Source organism: Phodopus roborovskii, unplaced genomic scaffold (genome assembly GCF_943737965.1).
Source record: "Phodopus roborovskii unplaced genomic scaffold, PHOROB, whole genome shotgun sequence".
NCBI classification, from domain to species: domain Eukaryota; kingdom Metazoa; phylum Chordata; class Mammalia; order Rodentia; family Cricetidae; genus Phodopus; species Phodopus roborovskii.
This window is the reverse complement of record NW_026126482.1, coordinates 7,605,087-7,630,993: the sequence shown is the minus strand read 5'-3', so window position 1 is coordinate 7,630,993 and position 25,907 is coordinate 7,605,087. Positions and strand designations below refer to the sequence as shown.

The window sequence follows — 25,907 nt, the reverse complement described above, 5'->3', positions numbered from 1 at the left end:
AGCCCCAGCCTGTCATTGATTTCTTTGGGTTTCTGAGACAAGGTCTAACTCTCTATGGAACCCTGGCTGTCCTGGAATTCACTATGTACGAAGACTGGCTTCAAACTTACAGGGATCTGCCTACCTCTGCCTTCCAAGCACCAGGACTAAACGTAAGTGCACCACACCAGCCCTTTCTTCTGTTGGTGAATATCTGTGTATGTGTATGATGTGTATACACGCATGTAAGTGTAGGTACACATGTGCCATGGTGTACTAGTGGAGGTCAACCTTGGGTGCAGTCCTTGCCTTCCACCTTGTTGGTTAGCCATTGTGTAAGAAAGGCTAGCTGGCCCAGCAGCTTCTAGGTCCTGTCTCCACCTCCCACTGTACTGCAGGAGCACGGGGATTACAGCTATGCACTATCAGATGTGGCTTTATGTGGGTTCTGAAGACTCGAACCTAGGTCCTTAGCTTGTGAGGCACATGCTTTGGTGCTTTTACCCACCAAGTCATCTCATTAGCCTGTCTTCCTTCCTTCCTTCCTTCCTTCCTTCCTTCCTTCCTTCCTTCCTTCCTTCCTTCCTTTCCTTCCTTCCTTCCTTCCAGCACCAAGGAATGATTTCAGAGCTATGCACACACAAGACAAACATTCTATCACAGAGCTACATTTCTAGCCCAAGCTAGAAGTCTTGAAACTAAACTGATTCTGGACAAATGAAAGTCTACCAGGGAAGGAAAAGTGAGGAGTCGGACTGACATTACTCACAGTCAGCAGGCTTCCATGGCTCTTAGCTATGACTGATGTCTCCTGACCCATCTGTGTCATAGTAGTGGCCTTTCAGTCATCGGACTGAAGGTATCAGGTAACAGGATAGATCAAGCTCTACCTACGTCCACTAGCAGGCCCATGCCTTCTTCCCTCAGATCTAACCCCAACTTGTAACACTAAGTACAGCCGGATGGTTCCTCAGAGCAGACTGGGTAGTGCTTCCTGAGGCCAGGGCAAACAGCCTGACCTCCTCAGGGAGGAAGCAGCTCTGCACTCAGGGGTCACCTGTCAACTGTTACCTACCGCCACTGCATGTTCTCGACCTGTCTGCCTTTCATCCTCCTCCATGCTCTTTCGGCAACTCTGGCAGACCCATAGAGGCATCTCGCCTAGGAGGTTCTTCACGAGCTTTGGCATGAAGTCAGGGGGCAGCTTCTCGCCCTGCAACACCAGTCCATTTTGTGAAGGGCCTTCTTCCCAGCCTTTGCGCTCGCGGTGACACAGCAGGCAACAAGTCTGCACAGACTGGCTGGAGGTGGGGGGCACCTGTCCAACACACAGACACAGGGGTTCCCAGGAGGGGGAAAGGCTGTCCTTAGAAATGATGCTAACAGTATTCATAACACCACTTATTACGTGCCAGGCACTGGGATAGGCACTTTATAAACATAATTTAGCTTTAGTCCGTGTTACAGCTCTGCAAACAAGGTGTTCTTATTCCCATTTTTTTTTTTTAAAGATGAAGAAACAGATTTCAAGAAGTTAAATGAGTTGCCCAAGGTTACAGAGCTAGTGAATGGTTGAATCCCAGTAAATCTGACTCCAAAACTCATGCTCATGTCCTCAATGTCAAAGAATAAAGAAGAGGCTTCTCCCTCTCTGAAATGCCTAGGAAGGGCCACAGTTCTATGCAGGTTATAGACCAGTCCTCACCTGGAAGGAAAATGGATGTGCACTTTCTGGAGAGACGAACAATTCCTTTAGCATTGCAGTGGGGTTTTAGAAGAGGGTTTGCAGAGCTAGTAAACACACAGGAAGACAGACCCTGCTGCTCTTTTGAGTAAGGATGGTTGAAAACCCTAGACTCTGGGGCCAGACACGTACTCTCATCTCAGCCTCAACACAAATCAGTTATTTAACTTCTCTGAGCTCTGCTTCCCACCCACCTTGCAGAGTTGTACAGAATCCATAGCCCAGGCCCAGATCATTACTGACTTGTTTCTTCCTCCTACAACATATCTGATCCAGGCATTTAAGTTTGAAAGTTCCCTTTCACATTGGGGTTCTAACTGGGAACCTAATTACATTTATAGTCTCAAGTAATAGTTTTTCTCTATTTTCCAACTCTAGTCTCCTTCCACTGACACTGCACATGGCCTTGTCACTTCCTGTGGGCTAACAGGGTGTTAGCAGACACACTGGCAGCACCAATCTGAATACTGTGTATGCACTTCTAGCATTCTTGCATGGATGGCCTGGCATGATCTTAAGCCTCTAACACACCATGAGGGAATGGCCAGACTCCTGCCCATATATGGGACCTGGAGAAAATGGGAGTATTCCTAACTCATCAGTCAGCAAATCAGATCTGCGAGTGAGCCCAGCTGAAATCAGATAGGTCTGCTTAGAGCAGCAGCAATATCCATCAAGCAGTAGATTCAGGAGAAATTTACTCTCCACTAGGTAATGTGTTTGCAAGGGGTGCCTCATGTGACATCACCTTCTCACAATGAGCTGGGATCAGCGTATCCTTAAGTATGCTATGTTGCCATCATACTACCCTGGGCTCCTGGTTTCTCCAAAAAGGAAAGAAGCAGAAGGGACACCAGGAGCATAATGAAACACTTAGGAAGCACAAGGACTATGGAGAAGAGTGCCAGAGATAAGGACATTTTACAAATGGAATGCACAAAAGACACAGCCAAAACACTTTACCAAGGGGCTGTCTCAATGCACAAGGCAGCTGCTTAATGTTAAGTGTGGACGGAACTCATCTGTCATGTCACAAGCATGGAAGGTTGATGGAGAGAAATGGTTTGAGAAGTTAAGGTAAAGGAAGATTTTTTAATGTATTTATTTGTTGTGTGTATGTGTGCATATCTGAGCACCTGTGTAGAGGGAGGTCAGAGGTCAGAGAACAAGTTGCTGGAGTTGCTCTTTCCCTCCACCATGGGGTCCTGGGGCTTGAACTCAAATTGTCAAGTTCGGCAGAAGCCCCTGTACTTGTTAAGCCATCTCATAGGCCCCAAAGGGGGACTTTCTGGGAACAGTACTTAGGGCATTTCTCAAAGCTGTAAGGTGAGCTGTAGTAATTGCAGGTAGAAGGGGAGGCCACCAATACACAGGGCTTTGTTCCTAGAGTGTAGGACCACCACAGGCAACACCAGGGTGAGGGTCTTCGTAACAGCTCTTGCTTCACTTGGGTATGAGGGTCCTACCATCATTACATGGGGTTGTAGTTGGTGGGTTTTTTCACCTTGTTTTGGTTTTTGAGACAGGGTCTCATGAAACTCAAGCTGGCTTTGAACTAACTATGTAGCAAAGGATGGTTTTGAATCCCTCATCTTCCTTCATCTACTCCTAAGTGCTGGAATTATGGGCATGTACATGTGCCAGCATGTCTGCCCATGAAAATATTTTGAAAAGAGTAAAAATCTTTAAACCAATCTTTTCTCTCTCAGTGCTAGAAATCAAAACCAGGACTTGTGTATTTAAATCTTTTATATAGCCTATAAAGTAGAACATAAAGAGTTTTTTTTAAATGTTTTGTTTCCTTTTCTTTTTCTTTCTTTTTTTTTTTTTTTTTTTTTTTTTGGAGACACAGTCTATGCAGCCCTAGGGTGGCCTGGAACCTAGTATGTAGGTTTGACTGGCCTTGAACTCAGAGATCTACCTGCTTCTGCCTCCCAAATGCTGAGACTAAATGTATGTGTCATCATGCCTGGCTAATTGATGGTTTTGAACAATAATGCAAGTGCATAAACATATATCTCACAGTACAAAGAACGCCTTCTCCGAGATCTCACAGGGCTGGAGGGATGGCACAATGGTTAAGAGCACTGGCTGCTCTCCCAGGGGATTTGGGATTGATTCCCAGCACCCACAGGGCACACAGTCACACATGCAGGTAAAACATCGATACAAATACATTAAAAGATGCTTTCTACATTCTCTTTCAAAGCAAACAGAATTCTTGTAATCTGAGTGTGTGACAAATGTGATTGTACCTAGTCAAAGTAGCTGTGGGTGGCGCTGGGTGCAGTGAAGACACTGGTGCTAGTACTAACCCTGAGCTGCCATCGCTTAAAGCTGTGTGACCCTGGCAGGTCCTGCCTACCCTCTCTGCTCATCTAAAACGGGAGTAAGCCCTAACTTGTAGGGTCAGTTTTGAGAATGAAATGTGATGAAGAACCTCCACCAGTGCTAAACAGGAGGCACTAATTCCATGACGGGAGCTAAGGAACAATACAATCACTGAATTTTACACCAATAAGAACTTGTCATATACAACGAATGCAAGATACCTTGTTAGATACTGTTTTTCTTTTTGGGGGGCTACTGGGGGCTGAGACGTCTCATCCTGCAGCCAAGGCTGCTCATGCAGCAATCCTCCTGCTTCTGCCTTCTAAGTGCCAGGATTACAGTCATAACCCTCCATGCCTGGTCTCTCTTAAACATCTTAACTTCTGCCTCTAACCCCACAACATCAAATGTTTAAGTCCCCCAAATACTCTGTACTTCATTACCTCTTCCTTTGCTAAAAGAAGTCTTCTACTTAAGACCCTTCTATCCCCATTTCCCAACAAATAACTGAGCAGGCCTTAAAGGCCCCATCCTAACTCCACACCCCTCTAGACAATCCGAGAGAGGTCTTCTTCCCTATGTCTACCTAGTACATCATGCTATTTATTTTGTTTATTTCCCTGTCTTTTTTTTTTTTTTTTTGAGACAAGGTCTTTCTATGCTGCCCTATCTATCTTGAAGTTTGATATACAGACCAGAACACCCTAAGACTCACAGAGATCCTCCTGCCTTCTCAAATGCTGGGATTAAAAGCGTGTGCCGCCACGCCCAGCTCCTTTTGTCCTTTCTTTGGATGCAGACACTGAGGGCAGTAGAGGCTGGCTCAAGGCTAACTCATTGGATCTGTGAAGCATCATCATAGCATTATAGCTGATGAGACCATCCTTGAGATTACTGCTTCCTGTAGAGCAGGTCTCCACCTCTCTACCTGTATGGTTCCAATTTCAAAGAGGAAAAATGCGAGCCTGCAGTCTTCAAGGATTACAGTATGCTGCCATCCAAGGAAATAATGTACCTCTAGAGCTAACTTAAGCCACAAAATAAATGAACTAGCCATTAATGAAAGTCACTCTATCGGGCAGGCCGTCTTTCCTGGAAGAAGGAAGAAGCAGACATGGAAAGCTAATTAAGTTTTAACTGACACAGGGACACCATCTGCATTGTACAGAGTTGCCCAAAGGTCTAAGTGACGGTAGAAAAAAACGTTCACCTAAAGGGATCAAAACAGTAGGCACTCAATTTACAAACCAGGCTCTTTGCTCTTTGGTTGTTTTGTACCTAACAAGTCTACAGTAGGGACTGGCTATCCACAGTGCTCTCTTAAGGTTAGTACACTTACGTCATGCTTTTCAGAACCATGCAGTTTGGAGGGGCCTGTGGCACGAGTTCTAATGGGTCTTATTAATAAAAACTCAGAGGCAGACATTGGAGTTAATGCTGAAGATGAGAGAAGCAAAGCGGCCAGTCACTAGAGAGTCCTCACCTCTACCAATGCTCAGACCAAAGGGGCGACCCGTCCTCAGACTGCATCTCTCTCTCCTCCCGCCTTACATTCCTCTCTGCCCAGCATGTCACTCCTGCCCCTACCTCCTCAGTGCTGGGGTTAAAGGAATGTCACTCCAAGTGCTGTGACCACCTTTACATGAGCTCTATTTCTCTTTTAGACTAGCTGAGACTGCTTCTTAAAACAAGAGGCCAGGTGGTGGTAGTGTTGGTGGCACACACCTTTAATCCCAGCATTCAGGGGGCAGAGGAAGGCGGATCTCTGTGAGTTCGAAGCCAGCCTGGTCTATAGAGTGAGTTCCAGGACAGCCAGATCTACACAGAGAAACCTTGTCTAGAATAGGTCAGGCTGCCTTTGAACTTATAATCCTGCATCAGCCTCCTGAGTGCTAGGATTACAAATATGTGCCACTATACCCGACTGTCTCCTGACATTTCATCTCTGCTTTAATTTTTTATTTTTCAAATACTTATTTTTTATTATTTTTAACTATGTGTACGTGTCTACAAGTGCTTTTGGAAGCCAGAGGTATTGGAGATAAGTTATATGCAGTTGTAAGCCACCCTAACATGGGTGCTGGGAATCAAGCTCGGGTCCTCGGCAAGAACAGTACGCACCGCACTCTTAACTATTAATTTTAAATTACATTCAGTGCACATGTTCCTGTTTGCATGTGTGTGCCTGTCTATGCACACAAGGCAAGAGAACATCTTTCAGGAACAAACTGTGTGTCTACTATGAGGTCCAGGAACCCAGCTAAAGTTATTGACCTTGGCAGCACCCATCTTTTCGGCTGTGCCCTCTTGCTGGTGCCTCAACTCTGCTCTAGTTGCTGACGATGGTAAGAATCCCACCGCCTAGACAATGCTCCAGGGCCTTCTAGTTAATACTGTGGCTGAGCACAGCTCTTGGCTTGGGTTCCTTCTCACTGTGACCCCTGTTATTTTTCAAATTCTGGCAAACATGGCCCCTTATACCTTGAGTCAGTGAACCTAGGCTTTCAACTTGCTGTTCTCAAAGCTGTATTGCTATCTTTGAACAAAAACCTGGTCATCAAGTGAATGAAAACACCCTGTACTTTTTCTTCACAAAGGCTCATAGAACGAATTCTAAAACCCAGAATCCCAGGGCAGCAACTAATTGTTCCCATTCACCTTAGATTAAATTTCAGAGCCCCTGGGGTATAGGTATAACATGAAGAAGGAAAAATTCTAGTGGTTCTGTTGATTTTTAACTTGTCAAAAAGACTTCAGGATAACAGTTTCACTCTTCAAGTGAAATCAGAATCTCTGAACAGTGGTACTGCTCACAGGGAACCCATGCTATAGTGCGCATATTACCAGAGCAGAGAACACCAGGGTTGAGGAGCTGATATTTGTAGCCACTGAAACCAGCGCCTCTGTTCCCTTACCAGCCCAACGATTTCTGCTTGGTTCAAGAAGCACTAAATTAAGGCAACCAGTATTTCCTGGAAAAACAGACCAAAGGGGAAATTGTTTTTTCTTCTTCATGTTAATACCAGTCAGTATTACCTTGAAAGAATGCCTTTGTTATTCAGACATGAGAATTAGCAGACATTGTCTCAAAAAATAAACACATAAACAAAACAAGCCTATTACTTCAAGAAAAACAGCCACATATTTGTGGCCAATGATAAAAATTCAAGCTTTCAAGCAAAAAATCAAATTTGAAAGTTAGGCATGGTGGCTCACACCTCTAATCCTAGCACTCCCAGAAGCTGAAGCAGGAGGATCACCATGAGTTTGTGGCCAGACTGGGCTACAGAATGAGAATCTGTGAGTGAGAATCTGTCTAAAAACAAAAACAAACAAAAACTTAGAATTTGGAAAAGCTTGCATCACTTACCGTGAGTTTTAGTGTTCAATATTTGTCTGATGGAAATCAGTGGGTCATTGACAAATGATATTTTGTTGGCATGATAAATGAAACTCATTTTCCAAGTGACTAAAGCATGATTTCACAGAATCATACATTGGTAAAGGATCTATCTGAAATGTACAACAGAATTTTTCTTTCTTTTCTTTCCTTTGGCTTTTTGAGACAGGGTTTCTCTGTGTATCCCTGGCTGTCCTGGAACTCACAGACATCCACCTGCCTCTGCCTCCCAAGTGCTGGGGTTAAAGGTATGCACCATCACCACCTGGCTCAAATTTTATTTTATTTTATTTTTTTACTTTTGTTTAGAGACAGGGTCTCACTGTGTAGCTGGCCTCAAAAATCAGAGATCCGCCTGCCTCTTCAATTAAAAGTATGCACAACTATGCTAGGCTCAGATAATGGATTTTTAATGTAAAATTAATACAAAGACGTCAACATTGGACTTGGCTTTGTGTAGGCTGAGCCAGTACCCTACCAGCTGAACTACATTCTCAACCTAAGAGTACAGCTTTATTCTACTTGTACGAGTATGTGTGTATGTGTGTGTGTGAGTGGGGGGGGTAATATGTGTGTAACCACAACCATTCTCTGCCTTATTGAGCTTGTGTCTCTCACTGAACCTAGAGCTCATCGTTTTTGGCTAGGCTGGCTGGTGGGCTAGGAATTCAGCAACCCTTTTGTCTTCACATACACCCACCTCTAGCTCTGTGTGGGGTTACAAATATATATAACCGTAATAGCTTTTTATTTGCGTGCTGAGGATACAAACTCTAATTCTTGCACTTACATAGCAAGTCTCCTCCCCCAATTTTACTTTATTAAAAAAATCCACAAAAATGAAAACAGGAACATTCTTCTATTCAATGTACAAATTAAATATATAATTATTATTTTAAAAGCCAGCACGTTTATTTATCTATTTATTCACTATGTATATGAGTATACTGCATGGGACACATATGCTGTATTGTGTGTGTGGATATCAGAGGATAACTTCCATGAGCCTCCCTCTCCTACTATGTACATCCCAGGGATTGAGCTCAGGTCCTCAGGTTTAGCACTAAATGCTTTACCTACAGGGCCATCTCACTGGCCCCCAAATAATCACTTTTAGTAAAAAGCTGCAATTTATGTTAATGTGGTAACTTAAATATTATCAGTCTTTTTACCCCCAGTCCTGGAGATCAAATCTAGGACCTACTATGTGTCAGACAATAATTCTTATCAACAAGTATATGGCTGTACAGCTTTTGGGGCATGACTCAACTTTTCATATTGGCCTTTCTGTCCACAGTTTAGCAAGTGTCAGAGAATAACCCTGATCACAAGACCAGACAGGTGCCAAGATCTTTCCTGAAGCTGGACTGACTTTCAACATTTAGCCTAGTCTCATTCTCCTAGGAGTTCCTCCCAGTCCCAAGAGCTCGTGCATGTTTGCACCAGATTTCCCAAGACACATCCTGTATCTAGCCAGCTGCCCTGCAACATGTTCTAAATTCTATTCTGAAACAGCCCATGAGAGTACTTGCCTCTCAAGATACCAAACACCAAGAGCTTCCCTGACTCCAAGGCAGAGTAGCTGACACAGCAGCTAAAATTTCTCATGTCAACCAGTGTGCTACACACTGGGAATCCCCTTGGTAAGTTCCTAACATCCTGTAAGACCCTAGTCAAAGGTCATGGAAACTCTGCACTAAGCTAAATTAAGGTAATCCTAGTCTAGCACCTGTCACACTGTGCCATACTCCTGGCAGAATGCAGCTCTCTGGAGACGAAGTAGTTGGTGATCATTTACATATGTTCAGAAACCATGTATGGCTTGTTGACTGTCATATAGCAGGCGTTGGTTACATGGGATTTGATGGCCCTTTGGCTTACTGTGTCAGCTATTTAACATCTAGAATAGATTTAAAACAACAAAACTAGTGCCTTTCCTGAGATGTTGTGCTGAAGGCATGGCTCTGCTAAGAGCTAAGACTCTTGGAATTCTAGCAACCACAGCTGCAGCTAATGCTCTGGAAATGGACCAAACCCCACCTCAGTGGTCTGGAACTTTTGCTGTCTCTTAATCAGTGTGGCCCTTCCAGGAGGCAGAAAACAGGTTCACTTCATAAGGCCAATTGGTAAAGAACCTTCTTTGGTGTGCAAGCCTACCCAATCCACTCAATCTGTTTCAGAACAAGTAGCCAAGGGAAGGCCCAAGTTCACTTAACTGAATCCTTGGTCAACTGCTGTTTTACTACTCTTAACTTCAGGACAGGTTTCTCACAGGGAAAAGAGCATGAACTTTGGAGACATGGTTCTAAGTTCAAATTGTGGTTTGGCCATTTCCAGTATGTCTGAGCATTACTCAAATTCTGAGTCTCAGGTTTCTCGATTTATGAAATGGGAATAACACCATACTTCACAGAGTTGTGAGGACAGAAGGAAATAAATTATGTAAAGTACCTGGCCTGGGTCTGGCACACAGTAGGTGCTCAATACCCGTTAGTTTCTTTCCTCTTCTGCCCTGGAAGAAATGATAGGGAAACTTACTAAGTGAGACTTGCCCAAACCAAATTTATTACTTGAAGCACAGGACAGAAGACTAAACAGTGATCTTCAAGGCATCTTTCAACCCCATGCTCCACAACACGGCCCTCTTTTCCTAATGAAGATCTCCAGCGCCTGCAGTTCCTCTGGCCCTTTTCTCCTGCCTTAGTTTCCCCACATTCTTTTTCAGAATAGAAATAGCCACTTCTTTCATCCTCAGAGGGGTGGGGATCAAAAGGGAGTCAAGAGCTTTGGCTAGAAGATAAAGGAGACAAACCATTTATGAAACTGCAGCTTGTCCCTCATCCTACTCAGCTAATGGCTACCTAACATGACGTATGAGGATGATAGAAAGGACACAAGCTTGCCTTTCCTGAGTTCTTACCTGCCCGTGAAGAACCATTACATACTCCCCCAATTGCATAATGCACTGCCTTTTCCCTTTTTTTCTAATGATTCAACTTGGGTATCAGATCCTTCAAGGGTACAGTCAGGATGAATGAGCTTCATTCTGGACTACTCTATGCTCTCATGGTTCTCTAAAATAGAGGCAATCTCTCCGATTAAACAGACAAACAAACAAAACAAAAAACAGGGCTCACAGAAATCCACCTGCCTCTGCTTCAAGTGCCAGAATTTCAGGCATGCACCACCATGCATGGCCCTACCTCACATATTTTAACTGTTTAAACCTATTATTTCTACAGTACCATGGGATTTCCAAGGACATTTGCACTGTTCCAGAACCATGTATTGTAGTCATTCAGCAGAGACACACAGCAAGCTGATATACAACAGATGACTAGCAACTGAATATCATGAATGAACCAACAACTGAAGAAGAGGAGGGCAGGCTGGCTCGTCTGTGTGAGTGTGTACCGTGTCAATGTTCTGCCTGCATGTGCACCACATTCATATCCGGTGCCCACGGAAACCAAAAGAAGGTGTTGGATTTCTGGGAATCCAGTTTTGAATTACTATGAGGGTGCTGGGAATTGAACCCAGATTCTCTGAAAGAACAGCAAGTGTTCTTAACCCCAGAGCCAATTCTCTAGCCTGTTTTAGTTTTTTTTTAATGATGTTGGGATCAAACCCAAGTCCTTACACCTTAGGCAAGTTTTCTACCATTGAGATATACCCTCAAGCCTCCATACCATTGAGATATACCCTCAAGCCTCCATACCATTGAGATAATACCCTCAAGCCTCCAGCCCCTTAAAAACCAACCCCCCCCCCAACGTCAGGCTTCCTCAGTGCAGCAGCTCCCAGACCCAGCCACACTCAGAATCTCCTAGAATAATCCAAAAGTGGATCCTGAATGGGCTCCCGCCCTCGTTGGGTAGGTCTGGGATGGGGTTGAACAAAGAACAATGGATCTGTCTAGGCTAGGGTGAGGGAGACATGACTAGAGACAGCAATCACAACTGCCTCTGCCACAAAGAATCACTTCCTCACATGGTACCAAAGAGGGGTCACAAGGTCAAGTCTGCCTTCCTGCTTCACGTCACCCATTGCCTCCTCAATGCCCACACGCTGCAGTGGAACATCAGCCCAACTCATCCCTGCTCTCCAAATGAATCCAGGCAGGGCTCGCCTCCCTTGCAGACCAGTGGTCCTCAACCTGTGGGCTGAGACCCCTTTGCGGGGAGGAAACCCCTTTCACAGGGTTCAAATATCACATATCCTGCATATCAGATATTTACATTAGGATTTATAACCAGCACAATTACAGTTATGAAGCAGCAACAAGAATAATTTTATGGTTGAGGGGACATTTCAACATGAAGAACTTTATTAAAGGGCTGCAGCATTGCAAAGGTTGAGAACCACTGCTGTAGAGGCTGCTTGCTTTCTCCACCCCATTCTCTGGAAATAGTCAATCAAAAGACTAGGTCCTGAAGAGATTCTGTCTCAGCTTTTCCCTGGGTTACCATGTTTTGGGCACCCCAAGAAGCAAGCACCTACAGTAATAGTTACACTTGTGTGAAGTGCTTCACAGGTAGGAATTGTCAGCCTCCTAACCCTAACCTGGTATGCCTGGGTCACATTGTAAGGGTAAACAAACCAAGAGGGCTGAAACTTCCAGAGGCACTTAAGAGGATGCAGGATTTACAACTTTATTCAAAGGCAGCCAACACTGTGCCTTCTTCTGGTACTACTGCAGTTACTACACATACATCCTGATCAGTATACGCTCCTTGAAGACAGGAACCAGGTTTCACTCATTTCCAATTTGCAACCAGTCCAGAACCTGGCGTTGTGGGGTCCCTTAATGTTGGCTGGATAAGTGACTGCTAGGCAAGAGGACTACTGGGTATGACAGTGTGTGCGCCATAGCTGGCCTAAAGGAGTGCCAGTGAGTCTGGCATTGTGAGGTATGCAACAGTCATGCATTGAGTAATAAAGATCATGTATAATATCATAGTCTGATGTGATTTAATTAAAATGGTCAGTGCTCTAAAAAAATCCTAGATACAGTAAGTGAAGGTGTTAGGACCTTAATCATCCATCTATTATCAGACAGTAAGCTAAGATCTCTGAGAACAGTTTAAGGAAATTAATTTTTTTTTAACTGAGTGGACAAGTCTTTGTTGTCAGAGGTCACTGGCCTTTTTTGCACTGGGATTCTGGCTTATAAAGAACTAGCTGGAAGGGTTGCCTGCTCATTATCATCTCCTCCCACAGGCCTGAGCCAGCAGGGGAGGGCCTCAAAGGAGAGGAGCTACCTTGGCCTTCTGTGTACCTCAAACAAAGGCCCTGGTTACAGAGATCATTTTGAAGCTTGCTGAGTGAATTAAACACAACAAAATGATTTCAATAAAGATACTGACTGATCACCTTGGCCCGTTCCTCGAGGGAACAGATTTACTCTGAACAGTGGCAGAGCCAGGTCTCTTGAGATCCTTTACACTAAACTGGACTGTCCCAGGGGATGCAGTAGAGACAAGAGGAAAAGGACAGGATGAGCTCATGGCTGGTTTCCTTAGCAAGCCTCATGGCGTGAGACTAAAAGCAGCTGCTAGCAGTAGCGGTAAGGCTGGCTTTGGCCACTCAGCACAGCTCCCGCCACCCAGAAGACTGCGCACAAGGCTGCTCCCCATTCCCTTGATGACGAGGCTCAAAAAGGAAAGACAGCAGCTCTGAGACACAATGCAGGAGGGGAGTCAGTCAGAGTTCTCACCGCCTCCTGGGACTGCTTTTAGGCTCTCTGGGTTGGCCCGCCTCTACCTTACTGCCATCCTTTGCTCATTAGACGCACCTGCTTCAGCTCTATCTTCAAGTAAAGGAGGGTTGGGGGCGCTGGGTGAATAGACAAGATTTAGTGGGCTGGGACGACTGAAAGACTATTGGGAACCCAAATAATCTTAAGGCCTAGTGTCTAAAAGTGTACAGGTTATGGGAATGCATAAAGAGGTGTGAGAGGAGCCAAGAGGAGCACAGGGAAGCACACCGCTCAGAGACTAGGAATGACTGCATGGAGAGACTTTACGGTTTTAAGAGACACAAATCAAGTATGAAAAAATCTTTTTCCTATTGACTGAAACAAGTCATGTAGCCTAGGCTGGCCTGCAACTTGCTGTGTAGCTCACACTAGCTTTGATTCAAAGCTATCTTCCTATCTCAGCCTCCCAAGTACTAGCATTACAGGCACAAATCACCACACCTTGCCACACATTTCCTTCAGAATAGCAGCGTACATTAAGATTAGAAACAAAAATAAAACGGTATATGAGTTGGGGACCTTAGAATAAGTCTATGGACTGAAAATGGTCTCATTTGTCACCCGTGGACTTGATTCAGTAGCTAACATTAACACTGAACTTCACCTTCCTTATCCACTCTACATCCAGACAGAACTGTGTGCAGTTAAGGAACCAAGATCCTCAGGAAAGGCCTGACAGTGAATAAGAAGCAATGACCAGTCTCTACCCTGACACCAGGTACTTCTGACCAGGGCACAAAAAACCTGTTTCTTGAACCTCATCTCTACCCCCCCCCAGCAGAAAGTGGGGAAAATCACAGCAGAAGTTTCTGATGTTTGCAAAGCCTTGAGTGTCTAAGACTGAATTTTTATTTGACTGAACCTTTGCCTTATATCTTTAAATGGGAATCATTTATATAAATATTTAGTTGTTGTGGGTTTCTGTTATTCCACCTGAAAACCATGGAAATTGTAGTTATACCTCTAGTTTGCTTACTAATTCTGTTAATCACTAGGAACAGGGATCTGATAGTGATTGACAAGGCTCTTACATTCTAGAACTTATATAGAAAAGCAGACAAAGAACTGTATCAGTGGTTAACACATCTTATTAGTGCTAGACACTAGGAGAAATACAAGAGCGGCAGAAAGGTTAGAAGTAAGGCATGTCAATCACCTGGCATGAGTAAAGGAGTGAATTCTTAGGTCAAGAATTAGATTAGATGAGACTCTATAAAAACCTGATCAGAAGAATTTATGAAGGCTATAATTTTGGGGGAAATCTGTATTTCAAAAAAACTAATGTTAAGATACCATCCCAGCTTTCAGACATGTCTATGTGACAGGTACCCTAAAGTACTGTTTGTCTGATGGGAGAGGATGAGGACAATAGACATCTCCATGACTCTCTCTTCTAGATAACAACACTCTTGGTGGGGGGTGGTAAAATATGTTAGAGAGGGAAGTGACCTCTGACTGGAAGCTAGACCCGGCAGGAGGAGTCTACACTGTTAGTATCATTTTAAACTTCTCACAACCTAGGCTACAAGGCACGATGATGGCGAGGCTCCTGACATTCAAGAAGTTGTGAGATTTCCCTTAATTAAAAATCTTCTCACCGTGATACAAGACACAAAGGAGGGCAGCAGCAAAACTGGGTTACGGTAAGTACTGGTTCTGGTTCTGGGCTGACTCATTCTTTCTCCTTCATCTAGTTAGTTCTACACCGTCAAGGCAAAGCCTGGGATAGGTATGGAGGATCACAAAGTCGGCATGCATCGTCTGAGTCCCTTGTGTTTACAGTTCAGGGCTTGGGGCAGACATCCATCACAGGGGTGGTGCCACCAGAGGGAAGCAGAGAGGGTGTGGGCAGAGAGGACACTTGGTATAACTTGGGGAGGTCAGGGAAAGCTTTCCAGGAATGGTACCCCAAATGACATCCCCACTCACATGCACAATTCCAGAGATTCTACTAGAAGGCTGTCAAGAGCCATGCCTTCAGGCTGCACCAGCCTCCCAGAGTCCCCTGCTGCCCGATGCAGTGTCTGCAGAGCCAAACGCATCTTCCGCCACGCCTCATCCTCATCCGGGCGCTGCATCCGACCCTCCAAGACTCCTGCAGGGGCCTGCCTTCCTCGGCAGGCTCAGCCAAAAAACCAACTCAAAACTCTTTTGTCAGAGCAAGCTTAGGGCAAGCCACCCAGCCCCGGGTGCCACAACCCTCCCTGAGCAACTGTGGCTCCCGCCACCCCACGCCTGTTCTCTCTTTCGCTCAAAAGAAAGTGACCTTCCAGGTGGCAAGCTGGAAGCTTTCGAGAATCCTCCCGTATGCTCTTACTCCCACTGGGTTCACCAACTAGGGGCCTGGCGGGGGGTCGGGGCGGGGAGTAGGAGCCGCCTTATGGGACGGGAGGTGGGGAGGATACCAAGGGTTTCCTCCTTAGTGGAACTGTGCTCAGCCTTTGGGGCAGCCTGCCTGTTTGCTGCAACTGTTCTGCTGGGTGGGGAGGGGGGAGGTCCCAGAAGGCAGATGCGGAGGTACAGCTGTTGAGGGCAGCGGCAGCAGCGCTGGCAAAGGGATGAAGCTGCTGGGGGCGGGGCGGGGCGGGGCGGGGCGCGCAGAGGCGCAGCCCCGAGGTCCCGGCGCCCCAGGGGAGCTCTCAGGGGACGGGGGAGTCGGGTGGGCGCAGAGGGACGTGGAGGGCGGAGAGGCAGGCTGAGGTCTCAGGACCTCAGCCAGTCCCGGCGGCCGGAACCGCAGCCCGCGAAGGGCGGCCAGAGGGCTGGCGGGCCGCGGCTCTGGAGAGGGGTCCGGCCTGCGCTCGCTCGGCACGGGCGTGGAAGCGTCTGCTCCGGGCTGGCCGCAGCCCGACGGCCGGCACGCCCCCGCCGCCCCCGCCCGCTCCGGGGCGTGAGAGCAGCCGAGCGCTGGGGGTCGCCTTGCTCGCTCCTACCTGAGGGCCTGCCGCCAGGGTGGGCTCGTCCTCCTGCCGGGGGCCGTCGCGATCCGGCTCCGCAGGCGCCTCCGGGGGCCCCGCGCCCGCGCCCGCTTCCAGGCTCGGCGGCGGCTGCGGCTCGGGCGCCTGGGGCTTCTGCAGCCCCGCGGCCCGCGCCCGTTCCCGCCGGCCCGCGCCGCCGCCCGGCCTGCTCCGCCTCCGCGTCATGCTGCCTCTCGCGCCGCTCCCCCGCTCGCTGGCTCCGCTCGCGCCGCCGCCGCCGCCGCCGCTCCCCTCGCAGGACAACAGCCAATATGGCGGCCCCCGGCACCCCTCCCCGCCCGCTGCCAACAGGTCAGAGGGCGCGCTGAGTCCGCGCCGCCGCACTCGCCGCCGAAGCCGCCGCCGCCATTTTTAATAAGGGCACCGCCCCGCGTTCCGTGGGAGACCAGCCCCAGCCAGGGGCGACGTCCTGCCCCGAGCGCTCGCCCCGAAGGCCACGAGCTGCCGGAGAGACACGTGTAGCGCTGTGATAGCGGGCCTAGTAGCTTAATTGTCCCTTAAATGATGAGTGAATTAACTAATCTCTGCTGCGATGCTTTCACACTCATCGCCTGGCTCCTCCCTGCAGCACTAGGAGACAAGTACGAATTATTCCCATTTTGCAATGGAGAAAGATGCAGGAGAGACTGCAAAATGACTACGGGAGGTTGCTTAGATATCATCCAGATACAGACGATGGGCTCGTGGTCAGCCTGAGGTGAAAGACACCAAGGGTACGTGCGTCTTCACTTGTAGTGTTGTTCTGTGTTCGGAACTGCAGGACCCAGACCCCGGCCTTCTTGAGTCCCGTGGGGAAGGTGATCACTTAAATACACAATTAAGATAAGTGCGACAAGGGTGAAATGATTAGGGCATATACTAAGGCAGTATGAGCAAGAGAAAACTTTAAGAACACACAAAGGAGAATTTGAAATATTTAACAGTTAGACATTTAATTGTTAAAATGTCATCTCCGCCCATTTTTGTGTGGGAGAAAAATACAGGCACATAGGACAAACATTTTTTGGTTTTTTTTTTTTGTTTTTGTTTTTGTTTTTTTTTTTTTGTTGTTTTGTTTTTTTAAGTTTCCAGTGCTATCTGTCTCATGACTTGGCCAGTGGAACTTTGAAACTTTCTGATAGTTAGATATGGAATTTATGTTGGTTTCATCAGCCAAGACTGAATCTGGAACATTAACTACCAAGAAATAAATAAAAAGTAAACATTATTATATTTTATAGTTTCAATAGTGCATATGTGCAAGCGCATGCGTGTGTGCACGTGTGTGTGTGTTTGTGTGTGTGTGTGTATGTGTATGTGTGTGTGCACGCGTGTACCACTGAGTGTATGAGGTCAGAGGACAACCTTTGAGAATCTGTAATTTCCTTTCACCATGTGGCTCCTTGGACTGTCCGGCTTGGTGGAAAGTGCTTTTATCCACTGTTTTTGTGACAGTGTCTCATTAGGTAGCCACCTTGGCTGTCCTCCAACTTGCATTGATCCTCTGGCTTCTACTTCACAAGTGTGTTGATTACACTTGGGTGCTACTGTATACAGATAATTGGTGTCACTATCAAATTATTAAAAGATTCAGATTACTGTCATATAACCATTATGTCAGTGGTGTGGCCAAGATAAGGTGGCCTTTAAAAATGACAGAACCACCAGTGTTCGAAGCAAGGGGGGAGGACAGTGAGTTCAAGGTCAGGCTGAGCCGCGCGCGCGTGCGCGCGCGCACACACACACACACACACACACACACACACACACACACACAGTATGATCCTGTCTCAAAAAAACTAAGGGAAGGGGACAAAATTCAATTGCAGAGTACTTGCCTTTCATTCTGGAAGCCCCGAGTCCAGTGCTTCGAACCTCCAAAGGAAATGACCTAGCATTCTGATAGTTTTGTTGTGATAAAGACTCCAATGCCATGCATTGAAACAGGTTTGCTGTGGAATATTCCTTTTTATGTGAATATATGTCACTGTGATTGGTTTAATAAACGAGCTGAATGGCCAGTAGCTGAACAGGATAAAGTTAGGCAGGAAAGAGAATCCTGGGAAGGAGAAGGGCCTGGTGAGGAGTCGCCAGCCAGATGCAGAAGGAGCAGAAGATGAATGTGCAATGCTAATAAAGGAATATGGGTTAACTTAAAACGTAAGAACTGGTTAGGTTAGTAATAAGCCTGAGCTATTGGCCAAGAGTTTTAAAATAATATTAAGTCTCAGTGTGGTTTTGTAGAAGTGGCTCCCAGGACAGGTAAACTCTGTCTACATAGAAGGGCAGGTTTAGGATTCTAGAACAGTGTAGTTGTCCATGTAGCCGTCGTCTAGTAGATGCCCCCCACACACCTGTATAAAATATTGCTTTCTGGAATAGATACTATGGTAGCATATGTCTTTTTTAAATTAAGTAAATAAGGGGCTGGGGAGATGCTCAGTAGTTAAGAGCACATACTGCTTTTGCAGAGGACCTGAGTTCAAGTCCCACCACATTGGATGCCTCATAGCCATCTATAACTCCAGCTCCAAGGGAATCTAACAAAAAATAATAAATCTCCAAAAGAAAAGGAAAATAATACCAAAGTACAATTATAATATTATAATGATACATTGTAATAAAGTTGCAATTATTATTGCTCCTGTTTTGGAGCCATTAATTGTAGTCAGACTTTTCTTTGGGCTGAGCACACAAGTAACAACATGGAGACTTAATATTAATTATGAAAACATAGCCTTTAGCTTAGGCTTTTTTTCCAACTAGCTCTTACAACTTAATTAACCTACTTTTATTAATCTGCATTTTGCCATGTGGCTTGGCTACTTTTCCTCTGTACAGTATGTCTGATTTGCTCAATGGTATAATCCAAGTGCAAGTGCCTAGATTCCTTCTCTTCCTCTCTCTTCCTGGGAATTCCACCCGCCTACCCATTGGCCATTTAGCGCTTTATTAAACCAATCAGAAGGCGCCTTGGCAAAGGCACATCTTCAGTGTACAAAAAGGTTATCCCACAACTGGAGATGGAACAGTGATTGGGGGCACTTGCAGCTCTTCAGAGGACCCAGTTTAAGTTCTCAGCACCCACAGGAGGCTCACAACCGTCTGTGACGGACTGCAGCTTCAAGGATCCTGTGCCTCCTCCAGCCTCTGTGGTTTCCAGACCTAAACTCAGGCAAAACACTCACATGCAGAAAATGAATAACCCTTGAAAGAAAGTCCTGATCCAGTGTAAGAGAATGAGTGACTGCTACTTCTCTGCCAGGTGAGTAACCTTTGGAAACAGGGTCTTAGCATGTTGCCTGAGTGGCCTTGAACTCCTAACTCAGATCATCCTCCTAACGCGGTAAAATAAGGATCAGGATAAACAAATAGGTCGAATAGATGTTTATTCAGGGAGAAATAACTTACAACCTAGACAGATGAACACCAGGAAATTCAACCCGATCCTCTCCTGTCCGAGTCACGCCAGAAAGAGAGCGCCTTTCCTGGCCCCCTCCGACCTCCTTCCACAGGTCACTCCGCCCATGGCTCCACCCCCAATGGGCGTGGTCAGTGCCACAGAACTATCTCACTACAATTCCCCTTTTAGTCTAAAGAAAAGATTTAGGCTTAATACAAAACTATATACAAAACAGTGAATAACAAGTGTGCTCTAAGAAAAGGAAAATCGAGAACAAAATGACCTACATATCTAGTCCTAGGGTGAGGGCATAATGGAGTTTACAATAGAGTTGTCCTAAGCTGGAAAACGTAAGTCTAGTACCTAATATATCTAACTAGGAAGAGAGAATAATAGTTGTGATAGTTTAATCTTCAACCTCATCAAGACCTGAGAAGGAAATTAACAATACTAGAGTAGACAGGAAATGCAGATGAACAACTTCCAAAATGTGCAGCAAGGACAGAAACAGCAAGCCACCTGAACAGTCACCCTAGGTCTCACAGCCACATTGCTCCTTGCAGAATGTTTGACACTGCTTCCCTGGTTGTAAATTCAGAATTGTACTGAAGTATACTTCATAGCAATGTACTGTGGAGTAAGTCAACAAGTTTAAAAGTGGCAAGATGTCTCAGAACATAAAAGTACCTGCTCCCAAACTGACGACCTAAGTTCAATCCCCAGGATCTGCATGATAGGAGAGAATGGCTCCTGAAAGTTGTCTTCTGAGCTGTGTGTAACCAGCACAGCTTGCGTAATGGGAGATGTCATTTTGTAAATATGTTTCTCTTATTGGATAATGAATAAAGAACTGTTGGCCAATAGGAAAGCAAGATAGGCAGGACTAGGAGACAAGGAGGAGAGAGGAAGGAGTAGGGAGGAGATTCAACATGGAGGACTGAAAGAACAGAACGCCGGCCCCTCTCTCTGGTAAAATAAGACCACGTGGAAATATTTAGATTAATAGAAATGGGTTAATGTTTAAGACAGAGCTAGCCAGTAAGAAACACTAGTAACTGGTCAACAGCTTTATATCTAATACAGCGTCTCTGTGTGTTATTTGGGGCTGGCGAGGCTGTGGGACCAGGCCAACGGGAAAACCTACTTTTAACACTTGTGTGTGCCCCTTCCCCCAAATAAATTAGTAATGCTTTTAAAAATAAAGTAAGTTCGAAGAACAATGCCTACAGCAATAAAAGCGCCACCACCAAAGGTTGCTTAGGAAGATGATGAGGACCTACCATCGCAAGCACTAGGTATGGGCAGGAGTTTCTGTCCCATCAGCCAGCTCCCCAGTAACTGGCACAGAGACTTATTAATTATAAATCCTTGACCAGTAGCTTAGGCTTGTTACTAACTAGGTCTTACACCTTAAATTAAGCAAACTTTCTTACCTAGACTCTACCATGTGGCTCGGTGTCTTTCTTTAAAGCAGCGTGTTTTAAAGTCTCTCCGAGCCTCCTGGCAGCTCCACCCTTCTTCTCAGTGCTCTTTCAGCCTGGCTCTTCTGCCTAATGTCTTCCTGCCTAGCTATTGGCCAGCTATCTCTTCATTAAGCCAATGAACGCAACACATCCTCACAGTGTACAAAAGGGTTATTCCACAGCATTTCCCCGTTTTTATCTAATTAAAAAGGGAGGGTTTAACTTTAACATAGTAAAAGAAAATACAATAAAAACAGTTATCAAGTGAGAATTATAGTTACAGTATCCAGCCATTTATATTTGGTAAAATTAGAGGAGGGGGGAGTGGTGGGAGCAGGACAATCTTACAATCTTTTCCATTTCAAAAAAGAAACATAATAATGCAGGGAATTAGGACTGTGTCTACTGCGACTATGGACCAGATGAAAATAGAAAAGATAAATGAAGGGATAAACAACATAGCTATGTTATTCATAATTGATAACCTACATTTTATTCCTTAAAATGGTTTGGTAACTGCCAAATATGAGAAATTGATAAGATAAAAACATTTAAAAAAACTTACTATTCATGAGATACAAGCCTTAGAAAATGTAACTACTGCTAATATACAAGCTTTACAAATAATTACCAATGGAAATAATAAAAATTTGACTGATATGATATGAGCCTTGGGAAAACTTATTGATAAAAATTATAAAAATAGCCAGGCAATGGTGGTTTAGGCCTTTAATCTCAGCACTTGGAAGGCAGAGGCAGGTGGATCTCTGTGAGTTTGAGACCAGCCTGGTCTACTGAACGAGTCCCAGGTCAGCCTCCAAAGCTACAGAGAAACTCTGTCTCAAAAAAAAAATTATAAAAATATTTACACAAAGCAGAAGAATTTGGAGCAGAAGCTACTGGACCATTGCTCTATGAAACTGAAGAGGAACAGCTCAGGCTTATTGGAAAACCAACCTTAATTTATCCAGTTACCATTCAAGAATGACCACCAGATGTTAGGCACCCCTAAGGGTATTCAAAAGTTATCTGGGAACCTATGGAAATGTTAGATTTGAAGAGATTTAAGGAAATAAGTGATTAATATAATGCATTCACCTTTTGTGAAGTGTATGTTAAATTCATGGGCTACTTGGAACAGAATTATTTCACAAGACTGGAAAGATTTAGTTACAGCACTTTCAGAAGCTGGTCCTCAGTTAAAATGGAAAACATGATGGAAAGTGGAAACTAGGACCGTAGAACAAGGTAGTGCTAGAGCTTATGAGATTTCCCAACATCAAATTCTTGGTGAGGGCCATTATGCTGATTTGGAAAGACAGATTATATTTGGTGATCATGCCTTGACTCTATGCCATACCACAGCTTTGAATGCTTGGGACCAAATGAAGAATCAGGAAAGAGGAATGAATCATTTGCTAAAATCATACTAGGTCCAGAAGAAGCCTTCACTGACTTTTGGAAATAATTCAGTTTCCTCAGTCTATAATTGACCATTATATGGACAGCATTTTACTAACTGATTCAAATGCAGATTCCTTGGGGGGGGAATATTTGAAGAAGTACAAATTAGTCCTGAAAGAATACAAAGAGGAGATTCTATTAATTACTTAGGATATGGGATAGTTTTACAAAAAAAAAAAAAAAATTCAACCACAAAAGGTAGAAATCAGAAGAGATCAATCTCAAACTCTTAATGATTTTCAGAAATTTCTGGAAGATTTCTGTAACAGGTTACAGCCCACAATTGATGAACAACTCAAGAACTGAGTAATTTATTTCAAACCTTAATATATTAAAAGTATTTAAATAGTCCAAGAAGATTATCAGCTGAAGCTGAGAGAAACTTGACTATGGTAGAAAAAAGCTTACAGGGTGGACATGTAGATCACATGGATGCCAAACTTGATCGCTTGCCAGTCATTCTGACTTCTACTTATTCTACTTTTAGGAGTTCTTATGCAGAGAGAAAATCTTAGAATGGATATTTTCATCACACAAACAGAGTAAAAACTTAAAGATCTATGCAGAAAAGTTTTCCGTATTGGTTCTGAAAGAAAAATTGATACTTTGTCAATTAACAGGGATGGATCCAACAAAACTTGTAGTATCTTTTACTAATGACGAAATATTCCCATTATGGGCAGAAAATGAACAATGGCAAAGAACTTGTGGTAAATTTTTGGAAGAGATTAACAACAAATATCTCAAATCAAGAGACTTCAATTTATAAAAAGAGCTAATTGGGTTCTTCCTCACACTGTGTGGGGAATACCAACATCTGGAGCCTCCACATTTTATACTGATACAAATAAATCAGGAAAGGCAGGCATTAAGTCAGTCAACCTAACTAAAATGGCTCAAAACCCTGAAGATTCCATTCAAAAGCCAGAATTATACACCTTTCTCATGGTATTATTACTTTTTCCAGAACCTCTTAATATAGTTATTGATTCTCAATATACAGGAAGAGTTGTTTTGCACATGGAAATCACTACATATTCCTGATGGTTCAAAATTAACTTCATTATTTATTCAATTACAGGAAATAGTCACAAATGGAAATCGTCCCTTATATATAACACACATCGGATCCCATACAGGACTACCAGGCCCACTAGCAGAAGGTACTGATGAACTTGATCAGCTATTGGTAGGAAATGTGCTAGGAGCCTCAGAATTTCATAATCATAATACACATGATGTTAATAGCAAATGTTTTTGTGTTAGCAAATTTTTTTGTGTGTTTCTTTGTTGTGGTTTGGTTTTCTGAGACAGGGTTTCTCTGCAAAATAGTCCCGGCTATTCTGGAACTCACTTTGTAGACCAGGCTGGCCTCAAACACTTTGAGATCCACCTGCCTCTGCCTCCCATGTGCTAGGATTAAAAGCTTGTACCACCATGGCTCCCTTGCCAAGTCAGGGTAAGACAGCCATTCTATTTCCCTGCTGTTGTTGTGGTCTGTCAAGTTCTCTTGGCCTTAGCCAAATCTGGGTGTACCAACGTCGCTGTGAGACCTAGGGTGACTGTTCAGGTGGCTTGCTGTTTCTGTCCTTGCTACACCGTTTTGGAAGTTGTCCATCCGCATTTCCTGTCTACTCTAGTATTGTTATTTTCCTTCTCAGGTCTTGATGAGGTTGAAGATTAAACTATCACAACTATTATTCTCTCTTCCTAGTTAGATATATTAGGTACTAGACTTACGTTTTCCAGCTTAGGACAACTCTATTGTAAACTCCATTATGCCCTCACCCTAGGACTAGATATGTAGGTCATTTTGTTCTCGATTTTCCTTTTCTTAGAGCACACTTGTTATTCACTGTTTTGTATATAGTTTTGTATTAAGCCTAAATCTTTTCTTTAGACTAAAAGGGGAATTGTAGTGAGATAGTTCTGTGGCACTGACCACGCCCATTGGGGGTGGAGCCATGGGCGGAGTGACCTGTGGAAGGAGGTCGGAGGGGGCCAGGAAGGCGCTCTCTTTCTGGCGTGACTCGGACAGGAGAGGATCGGGTTGAATTTCCTGGTGTTCATCTGTCTAGGTTGTAAGTTATTTCTCCCTGAATAAACATCTATTCGGCCTATTTGTTTATCCTGACCCTTATTTACCGCAATATGGCTCAGCAAAGGTTTTAAAAAAATATTTTTCTATCACTTAGAAACAAGTCAATAAAATTATAAGAAAATATCCTACTGCCCCCGGTATAACCAAACTCCATTACCTCAAAGGGATAAAATGTGTCAAATGGATGTGTCTGATTTTGTGGAGTTTGGAAAATTAAAGTATGTGCACCATACTATAGATGCATATTCAGGTTTTCAATGGGCAGCTGCTTTGAGCTCTGAAAAGGCTGACTCTGTAATTACATATTTATTAGAAGTTATGACTACTATAGGGGTACCTGTTCAAGTTAAGCCTGGCTGTCAATGCTCCAGTATGTTTCTAGTAAAATAAAACATTTTTTTTTGTTTTGGTTTTTTTTTTTTAATATTACAACATAAAATATATACCAAATAATCCTACAGGGCAGGCAGTTTTATAAAGATCTAATCACACTTTGAAAGCTACACTTGAGAAAGGGGTAATAACGACCTCTAGAGAAAGAGTGCACAGTGCTTTATTAGCTTTAAATTTTTTTAATGCTAATGAAAAGGATCAACAGCTGCAGAGAGACAATGGATGATAGAAAAGAAAAACACTGACTTAATCAGCCTGTATAATTGAAGAAAGTGTTGACCTCAGAATGGAAACCCCAATGTGTTACATTGGGGAAGAGGTTTTGGTTTTGTTTCCACGGGAGAAGAAAAGATAAGGATTGATAAAGATTTGATTTGAATATGAGAGAACACTCGATGAAGAGAGGCAATAGTTCATCAGCATTTCACTTCAACCTAGCACAAATTAAATCTGCCCAAAATTAGGGCATGGGCAGGGTTTTGTTTTTGTCTTTCTAGGAGAACAAAAACATCCAGCTAAGTAATCTAAAGACCTTTGGACAAATGTGAAGCAGGAGGTTTCTTGACCTGCCCACCAGTTCCCCCAATAACCACTCTAAGGCTTAATATTAATTATAATTGTTTGGCCAATGGCTCAGGCATATTACTGGCTAGCTCTCACAATTAAATTAACCCATTTCTATTATTCTGTATTTAACTACAAGACTCATGACTTGTTATATCATAACTTGCTTCCCTGGTGACTACATGGCATTTCCCTGACTCCACCTTTGTTCTCTCTCTATCTCTGTGATTTCCCACCTAGCTATATTCTGCCCTGTCATAGGCCAAAACAGCTTTATTCATCAACCAGTAAAATCAACTCATATTCACAGCATACAGAAGATCATCCCACATCATCTCCCCTTTCCTGTC

At 44.2% G+C, this 25,907-nt stretch overlaps 1 protein-coding gene across 3 annotated transcripts in view; it reads right to left on the bottom strand.

Annotated features, from left to right (window-relative positions):
• Fam193b (family with sequence similarity 193 member B) overlaps nucleotides 1-16,420 on the bottom strand; it is a 32,726-nt gene extending 16,306 nt beyond the window's left edge. The window contains exons 1-3 of one of the 3 annotated variants that reach the window (XM_051194197.1): nucleotides 15,142-15,789; nucleotides 9,906-9,966; nucleotides 1,055-1,297 (exon numbers count right to left, since the gene is read on the bottom strand). In XM_051194197.1, the coding sequence (XP_051050154.1) occupies nucleotides 1,055-1,168 (114 nt within the window). In that variant the 5' untranslated portion in view covers nucleotides 1,169-1,297; nucleotides 9,906-9,966; nucleotides 15,142-15,789. Of the gene's footprint in view, nucleotides 1-1,054; nucleotides 1,298-9,905; nucleotides 9,967-15,141; nucleotides 15,790-16,145 lie in introns of those variants that run through there. The other 2 variants (XM_051194199.1, XM_051194198.1) reach the window with 2 other exon arrangements.
• Nucleotides 16,421-25,907: the final 9,487 nt, after the last annotated feature.